The sequence below is a fragment of the Oryctolagus cuniculus genome, chromosome 13 (assembly GCF_964237555.1).
Source record: "Oryctolagus cuniculus chromosome 13, mOryCun1.1, whole genome shotgun sequence".
Classification (NCBI taxonomy): Eukaryota; Metazoa; Chordata; class Mammalia; order Lagomorpha; family Leporidae; genus Oryctolagus; species Oryctolagus cuniculus.
Window position 1 is genome coordinate 55,930,779 of NC_091444.1, and position 18,222 is coordinate 55,949,000.

General features: G+C 40.9%; 3 protein-coding genes across 14 annotated transcripts in view; 2 read left to right on the forward strand and 1 right to left on the reverse strand.

Moving 5' to 3' along the window:
• Positions 1-8,103, reverse strand: part of LOC100338257 (WD repeat-containing protein 64) — a 193,177-nt gene extending 185,074 nt beyond the window's left edge. For 2 of the 11 annotated variants that reach the window (XR_007909973.2, XR_011381520.1), the window contains exons 1-3: positions 7,404-7,874; positions 2,155-6,081; positions 1,825-2,035 (exon numbers count right to left, since the gene is read on the reverse strand). The gene's annotated coding sequence lies outside the window, so the exon portion shown is untranslated. Of the gene's footprint in view, positions 1-1,824; positions 2,036-2,154; positions 6,082-7,403 lie in introns of all 11 variants that reach the window. The other 9 variants (XR_007909968.2, XR_007909970.2, XR_007909969.2 and 6 more) reach the window with 9 other exon arrangements.
• A 63-nt stretch (positions 8,104-8,166) lies between these two features.
• Positions 8,167-18,222, forward strand: part of OPN3 (opsin 3) — a 49,576-nt gene continuing 39,520 nt past the window's right edge. Inside the window, exons 1-2 of one of the 2 annotated variants that reach the window (XM_051821474.2) lie at positions 8,172-8,688; positions 12,281-18,136. In XM_051821474.2, coding sequence (XP_051677434.2) covers positions 8,316-8,688; positions 12,281-12,321 — 414 coding nt within the window. In that variant the 5' untranslated portion in view covers positions 8,172-8,315 and the 3' untranslated portion in view covers positions 12,322-18,136. Of the gene's footprint in view, positions 8,689-12,280; positions 18,137-18,222 lie in introns of those variants that run through there. The other variant, XM_051821473.2, reaches the window with a different exon arrangement.
• Positions 12,612-18,136, forward strand: LOC100358631 (CHM like Rab escort protein). Its single transcript, XM_051821471.2, has one exon. It carries the CDS (start codon positions 12,612-12,614, stop codon positions 14,574-14,576), a length of 1,965 nt encoding a protein of 654 aa, XP_051677431.2. The 3' UTR covers positions 14,577-18,136.

An 18,222-nucleotide genomic window follows, 5' to 3' on the forward strand; every position in this document is an offset into this window, starting at 1 on the left:
CTTTCTCTCTCTCTCTGCCTCTGCCTCTTTGTAACTCTGCCCTTCAAATAAAAATAAATAAAACTTTAATAAATATTAATTTCAGAAAATTGCCTTCTAAACTCAGGTTACATATTTTGATAATTTTGCAGTTTCAGTAGAATCATGCACATTATTTGAATTTTAATAAACTTGTCCTTATGTTTCTAATATACCTCATAAGAATAATTTTTTTTCATCTTTTCCACCATTTTTCTCAAATATTTTATTTCTGTTAATTACTTTTTACATATAAATGGTTGTGCATGGTGACAAGGAAACACACTGGCTGTTAGAGGAAGACTCTAGGAAGAAATAGGTAGCATGGTTTCTCTGAGCTAGTTTGGCAATGAATAGTATGCAAGCCCATATGTGGATGTCAGCAGGCTAGACTATAACACAAGGCTCATGGTTGGGTCCTCAGCTAGTTCATCATGTAAGTCAGCTATCGGTCACCAGGTAAAAATCCTGTTGGGCCAGTATGTTTCCATGTATCTTCTGTTTTTGAGTCTAACATGGCCAACTCAAATTCTAAGGATAAGTCAATAAAAAATTCCTCTGGAGTAAAATGCATATTCTCAGCTGATGCAGGTGGCACGGCATGGAGAGATGAGTGAGAGCTTCAAAAATATATGGCCTTGGATGACAAAGTCCTGCTAAAAATCTGGGCCAGCCTCACTCAGGCATTTTTTAAGATAAAAAGATATGTGAGCAGAAGGCATCTTGGTAACAGCATTCATCCAAATGTCTGTCTTGAGTCATATTCATACAGTCTTGACTGAAACCATCTCCCTTTGCCTTCATTTTGGGAATTCCTTTCACTTCAAGACTATATGCTATGACCTTTTTTTCCATGGTCCATTCCCTAATTTTGGTGGTTCACATCCAGAAATAGTGCCTGGGAAATAAATTTTTGATGGTTGCATGTCTGAAAATATCCTGTTCTTTTTCTGTATTTGTTCAATATTTGATTGAGTAGAATCGCAGTTTGGAAATGTTTTCCTTCAATATCTTTAAGATTTCTTATTGTCCGTTTGCTTCTAGTCTTGGTGTTACAAGGATTTTATTTGATTAGTTTTTGTGTCTGACAATAAGCTATGCTAACCCCTGATCCCTCATTAAAATTTTTTTTTTATTTCCCTTCCCTCAGGAAACAGATGTTCTGTTTGTCCCCAGTGTACCAAACTATCACTATCGTGTGTGTTGGTAGAGACAGAGATAGATATATACATATATACATATATCTATATGAGATATAAATGTGATTTTTGAAAGAGTGACAGAGGGAGACATGAGAGGGGGAGAGAGAGACACACACTACCACACTACCCAAATGGCTACAATGGCAAGAGCTGGGCCAGGCTGAAACCAGGAATTTCATCCTGGTGTTCCACATGGATGTCAGTAACTCAAGTGCTTGGCCATCTTCTGCTGCTTTCCTAGGCACAATAGCAAGGAGCTGTACCAGATAGTGGATCATCTGGGACTTGAGCCTGGTTCATGAGATCATCTGTTATGTGATGCCAGTATAACAAACAGTGGCTTAACCAGCTGTACCACAATGGGCCTCATTATATATTATATATATATATATATATTTAAATTAGCCATAAATTCACTAACTACTTCCTTTAAGCAACTGAAAATCCAAACCCCTTGGTCACCTAAACTGTATTTTTAATAGCAAGGTACAAGTGATATTTCACTTTCAAAACAAATGTATGTATTTGAGGGAGAGTGGCAGGGAGAGGAAGTATGGACAAGTATACTGTTTACACATTAAGCTGATCCCTACAACTCACCCACCTTGTGTTGTCTGCACAAGAAGAATGGCCATTCGGAACATGAAGGCATGTTAGACTGTCTTTTCTCTTTTCAGTTCAATTACATTCACCGAATTACATTTCCTAAGGCAAGAAAAGGTGCAGCTATGTTTGGAAGGATTTTCTGGAAGGGCTCTTCTGCTTGTCACCAGGGACCAAGGGTGGAGAGGCCAGGGAAGGATGTCATCCTAGTCCTAGAAAGAAGATTACTTGATTGAGTAAAGGTTGATATTCCCTCCCCACTGACACATGGAGGACACAGAAGGCTAAGGGTTACCAATTATTCCAAACAAGAATGTCAGATAATATCCACCTGTATTCTGTCTTCCCTCAAGCTTTGCAAAGGACTTTCTTGAAACATAGAAATGATAATGACTTTCTGCTCCAATGTAGAAGGATATGAAGATACTTCAAAAAGTTTATGGAAAAAAACAGAATTAAATAATAAACTTCATTTGCAAAAAAAATGAAATCCATGCATAGTTTTTCCAGAATATGCATTTTTCTGTGGACTTTTTGGAGACTTTTGCTATTACAATGACCCTCTTTCTGCTTTGGGAGTGGCCCTACAATACGACTTGAAAAATTCCCTTACCTTAAAGGGCAGTGCTGGGTAGCACTCACAGGAGGAACTGGAAGCCTGCTCTGCATAGTTTGGCCTATCCTCACCTCCAAACTGCTTAAGAGAAGGCAAGGAATTCATCAGGTACTTGGGAAGACCCTGGTTCGTTCTTCCTTAGAGTTTTCAGAGTAGTAGAGGAACCATGAAGGACACTGAGGGGGAGAGAATGAGGCTGGCCAGCTGTCTACAGAAGACCACTTGCTGAATTTGGTGGAGCAAGGAATTTCTAGTGGGTCACATACTGGACTGTGTAGAAGAGACATACTGCATCATTCTGGGAAGGGTCCTGCTGAGAAGACATCCTCTGTCTATGGCCATACCCCCCTAAATTCCCCTGATCTCATCTGATCTTGTTAGCAGGGTCGGCCCTGGTTAATACTTGGATGGAAGAAGGTTGCTCCTGTTGTTAGCAACCCTAAGCAGGGGCTGAAAGGGAGCCCCAAGGAGCCAGTTGATGAAGTCATCATTAACCCTATCAAGGGAGGCATGGGAGAAAGGTTCCAGGGAACACAGGTTTTCTAAAGAATGTACAAATCACCATAAAAGAGACAAACAACATTTAAAATTCAATACAATCAGAAAGCACAAACATCAGAGGACAACTTTACCAGTCAGGGAAGGATTTTCCCTTGCAAACCTGGAGGAGCAATAGCAGCATTAGCAAGTAGTGGATCAAGGAAATGGGAGAAGTAACTTGTCTTCCCCACTTGCATCCCACAGAAATTCTCTAGGCCTGAAGCAGATCCTATTTTGGAGGGTGGACAAATGAGTTTTACATGGGTTTTAACATTTCATATGACAACATTCTGAACTTAACTGATAGTGATCAGAAAAGCTTTGGGACTTGTCAAAGTTTAATCAAAGGACTGGAAAGAGCAAATAGGAAAAAGACATCTGAAATGAGTAGTGGGAGAAAGCAAACTTACTTTTTGCTTGCACTATACTGAGTCTAACTTGCTCACTAAGTGATTACATTAGTTTTCTTCTACTCTGAGAGGGTGAGGCACAAACACAATTTCCACATGCTTTCTCCTCCACTCCTTCCTTTTCTTGTTTTTTTTTTTTTTTTTAATTGTGGTAACACATCTGTAACAAAATTTACCATTTGAATCACTTTTAAGTGCACAATTCAGAGGCATTAAGACATACACAATGTTGTGCAACTATCACTACTATCCATTTCCAGGACTTTTTCATCATCCTAGCAGAAACTCTGTACCCATTAAACACTAACTCCTCATTGCCTCTTCCTCCAGCCTCTGGTAACCGTCATCCTACTTCCCATCTCTATAAATTTGGCTACTCTACATATCACTTATAAGTGGAATCATAAAATATTTGGTTTTTGTGTCATTTATTTCACTTAGGCTAATGTTTTCAAAGTTCATCCATGCTATAACATGTTCCAGAATTTAATTCCTTGCTGTTGCTAAAAATAGTTCATTATGTGCATATACAATTCACTTGTTGATGGGCATTTGAATTATCTCCAACTTTCAGTTATTGTGAATAATGCTGCTATGAACATTGGTATACAGTCTAGGTTCCTATGTTCACTTCTTTGGGGTATGTAGTTGGGATTGAAATTGCTGGATCATATGGTAATTACGTCTAACATTTTCCAGAACCGTCAAACTGTTTTCCACAGTAGCTGTACCATTTTACATTCCTACTGGCAGTTTCCCAGTGTTTAAATTTCTTTGTCCACACTTATTTTCTGTGCCATTTGTTTTACTCATGGACATTCTAGTAGATATGAAACAGTATTTCTTTTGGTTTTGATTTTCACTGTCCTCTGATGATGTTGAACTTCTTTTCAGGTGCTTTTTTTTTTTTAAAGATTTATTTTTGTGAATGGCAAGAACAACAGAGAGAGAGAGAGAGAGAGAGAGAGAGGTGGGGGGAGATGGAGAAAAATCTTCCATCTCCTGATTCACTCCTCAATAGCCAGGGTTGGGCCAGGCTAAAGTAGGAGCCAGGAACCACAGCCAGGTCTCACATGAATTTCAGGGTCCCAAGCATGGAGCCACCATCTGCTCTCTTCCAAGGCACATTAGCAGGAAAGTAGATCAGAAGTAGATGAGCTGGAACAGGAACTGGCACCCTGACATGGTATGCCAGCCTCACAAGTGGTGTCTTAACTTGTTGGACCACAATGCTGGTCCCTCAAGTGTTTACTGACCATTTGCATATCTTTGGGGAACTGTCTGCTCAAATCTTTTGCCCACTTTTGAATTAGGTTATGGAGATTTTTGTTGTTGTTGAGTAAGAGTTCTTTATATATTCTGGATATTAGGCCTTTATAAAAAATTTGCAAATATTTCTCCCATTTTGTGGGTTATCTTTTCACTTTTTTGAAAGTGTTCTTTGATGCACAGCAGTTTTTAATTTTGATCGTCTATATTTTCTCTTGTTGTCTGTGCTCATATAATTTATGATCTTATACTTTTAGTTCTTGCATTCAAGTCTGTCATCTATTTTGAGGATCCAACTTCATGCTTTGTTATATGGATATACAGTTTCCCAGCATTTGTGGAAAGCCTGTCCTATCTGCACTGAATGGTCTTGGCATGCTTGTTGAAAATCAATTAACCAAATGTGAGGGCTTATATAATGCTGTCTGTTCTATTCCATTGGTCTGCATGGTGTTCCTCATGCCAGTACTTCACTGGCTTTTCTACTTGTCGTATTTGCCATTATCCTATCACTGTAAAATTCTGAAACTGAATTGAAACATACTTCACTATTAAAAAAGGAAATCATGTATGTGGTATCATTGCCCATTTCTGCCATTTAATAAATATCTTTACAGTTCATAGTATTGTAAAAATAACTGGATCAAAATTCTTAACATTTGCCAAGAGCCTCTTAACTCCTTTTCCTTCAGTTCTGTTATTGCCCTTGCATAGGCACTACCCTGGACTTCACTGTGATAGAGGACAAGCCAAAGTCTTTTTATGAAAATGGCCTAGACCCTGCATGGTCTGGCTAATCCCCACTCAAGCACATCTCTGACCTCACTTCCTAATTCTCATTCTTCCCCAAACACGTAGGCTTCCTTGTTCCTTCAAGGTGTGCTAAATGCAGTCCTCTCCGTACATGTATGCTGTGCCTGCAATACTCAGTACAGTCCTTACTGCCTTCTGTTTCTTTGTGCAACTTATCAGCATCTGATACCCTTTGTATGTACTCATTTGATTATTGTCTGCCCAGCTAACACCATCAGAATGTAAGCTTTATGAGGGCAGGGACTCAGCACCAAAGATGAAATGAATACTCTAGAAAGAAATATAGTGGCCGGCGCCGCAGCTCACTAGGCTAATCCTCCGCCTTGCGGCGCTGGCACACTGGGTTCTAGTCCCGGTCGGGGCACCGGATTCTGTCCCGGTTGCCCCTCTTCCAGGCCAGCTCTCTGCTGTGGCCAGGGAGTGCAGTGGAGGATGGCCCAAGTCCTTGTGCCCTGCACCCCATGGGAGACCAGGAGAAGCACCTGGCTCCTGCCTTCAGATCAGTGCGGTGTGCCAGCCGCAGTGCGCCAGCTGCGGCGGCCATTGGAGGGTGAACCAACAGCAAAGGAAGACCTTTCTCTCTGTCTCTCTCTCTCGCTGTCCACTCTGCCTGTCAAAAAAAAAAAAAAAAAAAAGAAAGAAATAAATAAATATAGTGAGTCCCTTATTCATTCCTTCAGAAAATATTTATTGAGAATTTACTATAATCTAGGCACTATGCTGAAAATACAGTGGACCTTAAACATATAGAACTTGTGAAATGGTTGCATAAATCTAAAAGATATATATATATATATATATATATAAAAGAGTGGGCAGGCTAGACAGTATCATAGATGGCAAGTCTAGACTAGAAGTCTCAAAAGAAAATCAATGTTTTGCAGGCATAGCACGTCAACCTTCAGCTGTTGCCCAATGCACAGGATGAAGAATTGACTGACTAGCCCGTCTATCCCCTGGGAATGTGGAAAGGGGATTCATTAAAACCCCAGTCACACGTCATTGATCTTTTGAACAGAGGTGGGAGGTGTAAACACCCTCATGGAGAGCAACTACTTTAGCTTCCACTCTGTGCCAGTCACAGGTGCCCAGGACAGCCTGCAGTGTGACTCAGGATTGCTATCCTCCTGTGAGGCCTTGGTATGGACCATGCAGTGACAAAGACAAAAGCAGCCCTTGCAGAATGTGATCACGTTCACAATCTATATTTGACTTGTACTATATTTTCATCGCTACTGGGGCAAAGGCCTAGCGGAAAATGTGTGTTCTAAATATAGCACCTACTGCCCTATACCTGAAGTAGGCAGGTATATAGGTTAAAATCGATTAGGTTTGTGAGCTGGAAGACCACACCTTTGCCACACCCCTGTGTGACCTCATGCCCTACCTGATACCTTCACAATGCCCCTGTGTGATTTCATGCCGCTACCTGGCCACACCAGGGTGCCCACCAGCCAATCAGTTAATTAATCACTCCCCTTTGAAAGTGGATTAAAAGCCTGGGACACGGTGTGTCCTGCCCTTCTCTTCTTCCCTGGCCTCTTGCCAGGATGGGGCTTGCTGTAGCCCTGCGCCTCCAGGCTTCCTGGCCTAGATGCTTTTCCACGTGGCTGGTTCCTGGTGCTCGGTATGAACCCAGATTTACCTCTCTCAATAAAGCTCTCACTCTCCTATGCATCTTTGTCACTAAATAAAGGCTTAAAAATGTACCATGCTGCCTCGTTTATCTGTGCCAGTATTTAGAATTCTCTAAATATTAGGCAAGAACCCTCTCTGGCTTATTAATAGTGGGGCTTTATTAATAAGCATATGGTGAAACTATGTGGCACCCCAAATTCCGGTAGCATTGTGGCATCTCAGATGGTGCTTCTGGGGAACTCTAAGGGACCACATTTTTGTATAAATTTTAGGGGGTCTTGACCGATTTCATACCTGCTAGATTCAGGTTGACGCACAGCCCCGGTAGTCACTGCCAGTGAAGGGCTTCCACAGGCCATGAGAACAGGACAATCTACCACCACTCAGACCAGAGCAGAAAAGAGGAATCTGCCGGTCTTGGTGTCCAGGCAGGGGCTCAACCTCCATTCCACTCTAATGCCAGTTCCTTGCTTATCCTGAAACTTTCAGAGGTGCCAGGCTTCCTTCGCCTGGCCACTGCGACACATTCTCATAATTTCTTGAACAGTTCGCATCCTGCAGCTATCGGGGAGGTGGGTCATTTTCCCCTCTAATCACTCTCCCAGTTTTCTTCCTCAGTTGTCCTGTTTGTCAGGCCATTTGGCGGGTGCTGTATCCCACGCTTTTCACTGTCGTGTTTTCTTTTGTTTCCACATAAGTGTGTGAGGCGGGGTGGGCCTTGCACACCAGTGGTGGGTTAGTGCAGCCCCCTGAGAAAGAAACCTAGGGCGGCAGAGACTCCTCCGACCCTCTCCCAAGCTCAGGGTTGACCCAGGCGCTCATGAATACTCTGAACGGGTGAAAGGACACGACGCTTTCGAGCAGAGGGGAACGGGGTGACGCGCCCCTGAGGGTGTCTTCTCCCTGCGGTCCTGTCTTCCGGGTTCGCCCCTTCGCCAGTCCACGCGCGCCAACGCACGGTAGCGCAGGGCGGAGGGGACGCGCGGAGCGGGACAGCGCTGCGAGCGCGCGCGCGCCTGGGGGCGTGGCTACGGGCTGAGCTGAGCGGAAGGGGCGGGGGAGGGCGGTGCCGGCGCGCGGCGCGGACGCCGCTTCCAGTGCGGTAGCCACAGCGAGCGGCTGGGCTGAAGCCCCACCCAGTGCGGAGCGCGCCGCCCGCTCCAGCGCCTCCGCCCGCCCGCCCGCCGAGCGAGCCGGCCCCGGGCCATGTACTCGGGGAACCGCAGCGGCGAACAGGGCTACTGGGAGGGCGGCGGGGCCGCGGGCGCTGAGGGGCCGGGGCCGGCGGGTACGCTGAGCCCCGCGCCACTCTTCAGTCCGAGCACCTACGAGCGCTTGGCGCTGCTGCTCGGCTCCATCGGGCTGCTGGGCGTCGGCAGCAACCTGCTGGTGCTGGTCCTCTACTACAAGTTCCAGCGGCTGCGCACTCCCACGCATCTCTTCCTGGTCAACATCAGCCTCAGCGACCTGCTGGTGTCCGTCTTCGGAGTCACCTTTACCTTCGTGTCCTGCCTGAGGAATGGCTGGGTGTGGGACACCGTGGGCTGCGTGTGGGACGGGTTTAGCAGCAGCCTCTTCGGTGAGTCGTGAGTCGCTGCTTCCCGCTCCTCGCCTTGCCCCGCCGCCGGGTTCCGCTCGGCCTCAGGGCCCGCCTGCTGCACGGCTTGCCTTCCCTCTCCTGGTCTCTTCCCTCCACTCGCTCCCTGTGGCCTCGGCCCACCCCCTCCACCCGCACTCCCCACGCTGACCGGGACCCCAGCCCCGCTTTCGGCTGCAGCCCCTGGGTAAGTAAGCCTTCGGCCGCGGGCAAGCCCATCTCCCCGCTATTTCTGTTTCCATCTCCTGATGGAATTCAACAGGGTGTACACTGAGGGCAGAGAACGAGGGCCTGTGGAGTCGAGAGAGTGAAGAAAAAGTGATTAACTCATGAAAGTTGGAGAGGAGAGGGGAAGAGCTTTAATTCATAATTTTATTTGTTTTCCCGCAAAGAGAGGCAGAACACTGAAGTAGCAGCGCTGTGTGAATGGTTTGCTTTTGGCTTATTAGCAGTTGCAAACCTTTGAATGCTTCCTAGGGAGTGAGGTTTTCATTCAGAATGCAAATGGACATGTGCCCTCTGAGTTGCCCTGAACTGCTTGTTCCTCCTTATGGGACACAAAACTAAGGTGAGATTACAAATGAATGGCCCAAAGAATCCCAGCTCCGGGGCACACAGACTTCGCTGTGCAGCCAAGAGATTTCATTGCAGTAGAACTTGATTGTTCATTGAAGATTTCTTTTTACAATTTATTCATTTACGGAAGATTTGCGTGTCTCTCAGACTTGGCGTTTGAAGGAGGACCAGCCCCGCAGAACACTGAAGATGTGATTTTGTAAGCTTGGGAAAGAAATTATTTTTGTGGTGTGCTCCAGGTGTTTCATTTGTACAAAGATTTGAAAGAATATTTCTCAGTTATTAGTATTTCGGATTTTGATCGTGAAATCCATTGGTAATTTATGACTTTTGTCTTGGCAGGTTTTGGAGCACAAAGTCTTGGTAGCATTATCAAAAATAGTTTCTTACTCATTGGCCTCCTAGCCTGTGAGACTCAAATATTCATAATGATTTAATTTTGCTTTTTGAAGGAAATCTCAGATACTATCTATGATTACATTTCTTCCAGTATTTTCTTTTCCGCTCCAATGAGCATGAATCTGAGTATTTCATTTGTACAAAGATTTGAAACATGGGGAGACAGCTCTCACTGTATGTAGGCAGTAATGTAGATGGCTGTGTGATTATATTTTTTATTTTCATTAAAAAATACCAGGCAACTTTTTAGGCAGGGCCAAGCTTTAAGGAACATGTTTTAAGTCTGTGTCTAAAGTATGGGGGATGCTCCTTTTGGAGGATAACAGTTGTTTTTTTCATAGACATGAAAGTTCTTGTTTTGTGAAGCACCTTTTCTGTGGTGGGAAATTGTATATCTGTGCCCAGGAGTTTGAAAACAAGACTGTATTGAGTTTTCAATAAGCATTGCCACCCACCCTCTTCATCCCTTTCCTCTGCAGATCTCACCCTCCTGTCTCTTCTCCCTTGCCATCCTTGCTGGGGCCCTATCCCAATCAGAAATGATTTTCTAAGACTGCTAGAAGCTAGCACATGGAATTTCACCTAAAGGCTGCTCTGTTTCTTGGGGACATTTAGCTAGTGCTTTCACTTTGTCCTCTGTTTTTAAATTAGAGGTTAAAAATCCTGGCTAAGAGGATCAGAGTCTTATTTAAGACAGGTCAGTAATGAGGTTTTTGTGGAGCTCAACATGTTCTTAGCAAAGATAAAAAATTTCTTTGCCTGGAGTAAATTCCAAGGATTGTGCTTCTAGGTTAGGGTTAAGGATGAAGAAACGAAAGGTGCTTCACTTCCCCAGTTATCTCTGAGCAAGAACCAACCAAGCAAGCAACTAGTTGTGGAGTACTGCAGGTGTGGCAGAAATAAAAGAAATGCTGCAGAGGCTTTTGGAGAGGCTGCCCTCTTTAATGGGAAGATCATTGACTTCGTGACATAAGAATGAGTTAATCTCTACAGCGTTGGTTTTCTCTGTTATGGGGTACTTGAGCTCCCTGTTCTTTAAGGCCATCCACTTCCTTTGTATTTTGATAAGACTTTTGATATCTGTAGGCTAGAAAGTACCTAATGTTAGTGGTTGTGACCTGTATTTTCCCTGCTTTATCCCACCCTCAGCTCTGTGTTTTCTAAGCCAAGAAGATGGTCACACTTCTTCAGGTAACATCATAGATTCTATCTCCATCTTCACACCCTGCTGAGGAAGGCCGAAGAAGTAATTCAGACACACTAACGTATTTACATGAGCAGACCAGGCAACTGGCTTATTTTGTGCTCAGATCGTGGCTTCTCAGGGAACGCTGAAAATTATCTTTTAGTCAGAGGTCCTCACTAGACAGGACTATGAGGATTATCGTTTTCATTTAAACTGACCAGTGAGGTTAGTGACCTAGTCAACTTAATGTAAGTTCCCATTGAATGACTTATTTTATCAGTATTCAGAGTAATTAGTCATCTTAGCATCAGCAAGATGCAGCTTATATTGATCTAGATTTCAGTAGATTTGGTAACAGCAAAAATCAGAGGTCAGAGAACCCTCACTAATACTCTGCATTGATGAACGATAGAAAGGTTAGCAATGTGGTGTGTGTAGTGCTTTATGTTAAAGACTTCCAGGTGGGTATGCCCTTCAGTTTCTTCATTATTCTCCCTCTGGCTACACCCTGGAATCACATACACCTTTTTTTCTGCATGTGGCATTTAGCCAACATTATGCCTTTGTTCACTACCCTTTGAATAGTAAGTATAGCAAACAACATGGGTCATCTTGGCAGGAGATACTCAAGACCTTTTTGTTGGGTTACAGAGATTTAGGGATTGTGGAGGCAGTCTGGCAAAATGCAAAACACTACCCTGTTCAAATGTTAGAAGTCTTACTTATGTTAAGATGCTTGATATACTAAGCCAGTAACCAATTTTCCTTTATACTTTACACTTACAAAACACACATATGCATATGGAGATTCACATTTTTTAGATATTTTCCCCATCAGTATGCCTTTTCTTGTACACACCTGAATGTTTTCAAATGCTAGTCTTTTAACTGAATCAATAATCCTTTTTGTAATAATCTGACTTGTTAACTGCTACCATGAGATCCTAAGGGTAGTGGGGTATGGAAAGGTCTTCTATTTGGCTGTTCTGGAATCATTCACAAACTATCCTGGTCATAGAAATATTCCTAATCATGATGTTGTGCATAGTATATTGTCTGTTCCCATAAATACAGAGGAGGCACACATTTCTTTTAGTCTGAACTTACAGCTGTATATAGTTTTATTCAAATATTTTCTAAAAGCTGTGAAATTGTATTATGTTAATTATTCTTTATTGTGAAACATTATGACCATTCTTTATATTATATTGCCTGATTTGGGGGGGTTATATCTCCATTATTCATTTTCAAGGGACTAAAAAAAATGAGAAAGAATTTAATGACTTGCTTTAGTAGAAGTTTATATCCAAATAAGAAGTCAGGCTCCAATGGCTTGTAATTGCTGTTGCATGAAATTACTTTTATATTGTTTTCAATTGTATTCTTTTTTTTTCTTGAATTTTCTTCTTTCAGAGAAGAGTTCCAGTCACAAATGCATATGTGATGCATTTTGACATTTACTGCTAAGGTGAAATGCAGAAATGAAAACTACACATCCGTTTTAGTATTCTCAGATGTGAATAAATGTACTTTATCATGTTTTTATGCTGCTGACTTATAAAAAAATACTTTAAAAGGGTAACCGTTAAACAGCTAGGACCTGCAGCTTCAGTGCTTCTGAGATAAGCTGGAACATCACAAGCAGAGATTTTATTTCAGCACGATCACATCTCAGCTGAGCCCTCAGCCTATATTCATATGCATTTCCTCCATCAGCAGTTGTCAGCAGACGTTTCCTCCTAGGATGGCGCACAGTCTCCCCACAGAGTTTGATGTGGTTGTAATAGGGACAGGTTTGCCAGAGTCTATCCTTGCAGCTGCATGTGCAAGAAGTGGTCAGAGGGTTCTGCATCTTGATTCAAGAAGTTATTATGGAGGAAACTGGGCTAGTTTCAGCTTTTCTGGATTACTATCCTGGCTGAATGAGTATCAACAAAACAGTGACATTGGGGAAGAAAGTATTGCTACATGGCAAGACTCAATCCATGAAACAGAAGAAGCCATCCCTCTTTGCAAGAAGGATAAAAGCATCCAACATACAGAAGTTTTTTGTTACGCCAGTCAAGATATGGAGGACAGTGTTGAAGACATTGGTGCTGTGCCAAAAAATCCTTCCTCAGCGGCATCTAGTACCCTCACAGAACCTCTGAATTCTGCAGCCTTCCCCAAAGAAAGGCACTCATCAGACTTTGCTCACTATGAAATGTCTGCAAAACACACTCAAAAAAATGAAACAGAGATTTCACTTGAAGTAACTGATATAGAAGAATCACTGGAGAAAGAAAAGTATTGTGGAGACAAAACTTCTGCACACACTGTTTCAGATGGAGATGAAGATGAAAACAACCCTAAAGAAGACAATACTGACCAACAAAAGAGAAATAGGACTACTTATTCTCAAATAATTAAAGAAGAGAGGAGATTTAATATTGATTTGGTGTCAAAGCTGCTATATTCTCAAGGATCCTTAATTGATCTTTTAATCAAATCCAATGTTAGTCGTTATGCTGAATTTAAAAATGTCACCAGGATTCTTGCATATCGGGAAGGGAAGGTGGAACAGGTTCCTTGTTCTAGAGCAGATGTCTTTAATAGCAAAGAACTCACCATGGTTGAAAAGAGGATGTTAATGAAATTTCTTACCTTCTGTCTAGACTATGAGCAGCATCCTGATGAATACCAAGATTTCAAACAATGTTCATTTTCAGAGTACTTGAAAGCTAAAAAACTAACCCCCAACCTCCAACATTTTGTGCTACATTCAATTGCAATGACATCAGAAACCTCATGTACTACATTAGATGGTCTTAAAGCAACAAAAATTTTTCTTCAGTGTCTTGGACGGTTCGGCAACACTCCCTTTTTATTTCCTGTGTATGGTCAAGGTGAAATCCCCCAGTGTTTCTGCAGAATGTGTGCAGTTTTTGGTGGAATCTACTGTCTTCGTCATAAAGTACAGTGTCTTGTAGTTGACAAAGAATCTGGAAGATGTAAAGCCATTATAGATCACTTTGGTCAAAGAATAAATGCTAAGTATTTTATCATGGAGGATAGTTACCTTTCTGAGGAAACATGCTCAAATGTGCAGTATAAGCAAATCTCAAGGGCAGTGCTCATCACAGATCAGTCTCTACTAAAGACAAATTCAGATCAGCAGATTTCCATTTTGATAGTGCCTCCAGTGGAAGCACAGACTTGTTCTGTCCGGGTCACAGAATTATGTTCTTCAACTATGACATGCATGAAAGACACATATCTGGTACATCTAACGTGTCCATCTTCAAAAACGGCACGAGAAGACCTAGAACCAGTGACGCAGAAATTATTCACTCCTTATGCTGAAACAGAAATGCAAAAGGAAGGGCCTACAAAACCAAGACTCTTGTGGGCTCTTTATTTTAACATGAGAGATTCCTCAGTAGTCAGCAGAGGCTCCTATGATGGCTTACCTTCCAATGTTTATGTCTGCTCTGGGCCTGACTGTGGCCTGGGAAATGAGCATGCAGTCAAGCAAGCCGAAACACTTTTTCAGGAGATCTTTCCAGGTGAAGAATTCTGCCCTCCACCTCCAAATCCAGAAGACATTATCTATGATGGTGATGACAGGCTACTGGAGGCTTCTGGAACCAGTGATACAACAATGGCCAAACAAGAATCCTCTGAGGACAGCAAAAACTTAGAAAGTCCAGAGAAGCAGCTTCAAAATTAGAAGAAAAAAAAAGTGGAAATCCTCTTCCTCTTCATCCTGGCATCAGAATACTCTCATTTAAAGGCCATGTTTCCATATGAATAATTGGAAGTGGTTATATGGTGAATGCTCTGCAGATTTTGTCTTTGACTCTGCTTAGGGTATTCAGCCTTAGGTGTTTTTTATTAACCTGTCACTAATTGACTTGTCAGTTGTTGGAGTCTTTGTTTCAGAATCTGCTCTGTGATCAGAATCTTAAAGCAGGGATACCTTTGTTTTAATATTGTATGTATTGAGTTCCATGTTAGCAACTCAAAGATTATATTGTGTATACTATTGATCTTCAGACTGTCATTTTCTACAGGACAATAAATAGGACCTTAGGAATATTTTAGTTACTTTGGCAGCTGTTATGTTGCTATCACATCTGTTTGAACAGTGAAATACACAAATAGTAAATTATGTGGGTCTTTGTATATAATATAAAAACTCAGAGTTCATAGTAGGAATATCACTATAAGTGCCAATATGATAAAAGACATTTGTTTATATTTGTTAAAGGATTAGCTGTGCGTGATTCTTTATTCTTTGTGAAGAATTTTACATTTTGCCATTTTTTGCACCTACTTGATCCTTATAACTGATGGGGCAGTGAAGCCATCCAGCATTGCTTTCTACTTTGTGAAAATAATCTGAGTTCACTTAACTGAAGAGCTCAGAAAATTCCTGCAGAGTCCTGCTCTAGCACGTGAAAGAAAAGGACTTCCAACAAATAACTCAGGCCCAAAGGAAAAATAAATCACCTCAGGAAAAGATGGTTAGGAATGGCTGTTTGAAATTCCTGAAAAGGAAGTCCTATGGAGAAACAGGATGAGTCACTTTAAAATTTGAGATTACAGCCAGTTTTAAAAACCCTCTGTAAGTAGTTTACCTGCAGTTTTCTCAGGGTGTAACCTATTCCTTGTTGGTTCTACCACCTTAATTAGCAGCATTGACTGCAATTAATAGGAATAAGTCAGAGGAGGATTTACTGTGCTGTTTGCTTATATCCCACCCCACAAATAGGTGAACAGTCTTCATAATCACGTCTGCCTCTTGGCTGTGTTCTGGAGAACAAAAACTCTTCGCAGAACCACTAGAAGGCACAAAACTGGCTATACTCCACTGGAGCTATCAGGAGAGGTTCCTCATTTAGTCTCATGTCTGTTCTTCAGGCAGAGAATGGTGGTCCTATAGGAAGCAAGCCCTTTCTCGAACAGAGCATTCACTGTGTGCCAGGCATTTAATATCGTGCTTTCTCACTACAGCTTCTCAATAACAGTGTGAAGCAGATATTAAGCCATACACTTTAAAAAAGAGATGATGGAAACAATTATTTATAATTTTCTCAGTGCACTGTGTACAAGAGCCATCACTGGAGCCCAACAGGATTACAAAGTCCTTTTTTCTGTTGTTCATGATTACAATAGTATACATACTGTATTAGAAGGAAAAGGTGCCCATGAAAACCGGAATCTAATATTGCTGGGGGGAAAAGTGGACAGATGCCAGTCTTGCAGTTGACTATTGAATAAGAGAAATATGAAGATTAAGATTAATTATAAGTAAATATATGTTAAAGCTACGAATCTAATAAAGCAGAATTTGGCTAAGTTTTAACAGAATAATGCTCTTCAGTAACATGTCTGTTGGTCTGAAGATTGTTATATAAAACAACTATTAATTGGCCAAAATATACTCTGAATAGTCTTTTGTTGCTCTTCTAATATGAGGGAAATAAGACAGACTTAAATACTGGACAGCTTATTGTTAAGTAGAAAAGTCATTGATTGGTATCAATACTGGTTTTCTTGAATATAGTAAAGAGGTATGATTGAGTGGATCCTAAAGTTTAAACCTATCAAAACAAGTGAGATGCCTGAATTGACTTACAAAATAGTATTAAAATAAAAAGAGATTTAAGATATTAAAATGGAGGTGAAAATAATCCAGATCTACTGAAAAGTTTTTCACTATCATTGATTTTTTAGGTTTCTCACAATGTGATAATTACTTAACTAAAATTATATATATTGGGAAAAAATATATAAGAAACATTTCTCAAATAGAAATTAATGGTGGCATCATTTTTATTTATATATTATTATTATTATTATTTATATATTAAGCCTGTCACTGCAATAAAATATATAAAACAAAGATAAAGCATAAATATTATTTTCTGTTAACATGGCTTTATAGTTAGCTAAACCTATAGTATCTTATAAATATACTATCAATAAAAGACCAATTCAAGAAGTTGCAGGAGATACAGTTTTTTTAAATTAATATTGTTTCTAGATTCCAGTAGTGATGGCAATTTAAAAAGTGCTTGGGTATTAAAATATGTGAGCCTTTTAAAGAAAATTGTACTGGTATGTTGGGAAGTGTGAGCAAAGTTTGTTTAAAAAAAAAAAAAACTGGGAAAAATGGGAGCATAAGCATGTTATTAAGCAGCCTTGCTAAGTATCCTGTAGTACTGAGTAGAAAGTTTAAGACTAATAAGCCAGTTAGAAATAAATACCTAAAATTGTTGGTGAAAAGATTAGCTGAATGTCATTATGGAGAAAGCTATTAAATGATCCACTTCATGTATGATAATGAAGTTTATTCCAGATGAATTAAAATGTTAAACAGAAAGGTAAAAATAAAAAGACAACAATTTTCATCCCAGTAGTGGCACAAAGAAACCTTATGGCAATGAAAAACAGCTATTGACAAGGTAGATCAACTAATTCATGCCATTAGATTAGCCAAAAACAAATTTTGCATGTGCCCTTATAAAGAACTACTTAAATAAATATGTAGAAGCCTATAACAAGAGCTCTGTAACTTTTTTTTTAACATGAGAGGCAAATAGAGCTCCCATCTGCTGGTTCCAACCCCCCACCCCCACTCACACACCAGATGCCTATAACTGGCTAAGGTGGAAGATAGGAGCTGGGAACTCAACCAAGTCTTCTGTCTGGGTGGCAGGAACCCAACTACTTGAGCCATCACTGCCGTCTCTCAGTAATTCTCCCAAGGTTCATTTAGTAGGAAACTGGAGTAGGGAACCAGACCTGGAATTGAACTCAGGCACTGTGATAAGGAATGTGGGCATCTTAACCACAAGGCCAAGTTCCAGCTCCTGATCCACCATCTGACATACTGATTCACTTTGAGTAACATATGCCTAGAAGAATATTTAAAAGCAAAATGTACATAAATGCTTTAGCTTTCCATACAAGCATTTTTTTCTTTTAAATCCATCAACTGAAAAATGGATAAATAATTTTGATGTATTACTCTTGGCATCATAAACTGTTACATAGCCTTTAAAATTAACTGGTAATATGTAGTGTATGCAAAGAAATGTTTAAACAAGACTCAAAATGTTCATCAGAACATAAATTATGTTTACTGATTATATTTGTGTGAAAACTTAGGTCTCCCTGTTGAATCACAAAACAGGTAATTGCAATGTAACATTAAAGGTCTCTGTCTTTTTTTCTGTAAAATATTGATGTGTGCAATAAAAAAAATAAAGATTAACTGGTGAATGGTGAAGTGTTTTTACTAAATGGGTGAGAAAATTACTGATTTTTTTTGGATACTTATAAAATTCTCTTTTAAATTAAAGAGAAAA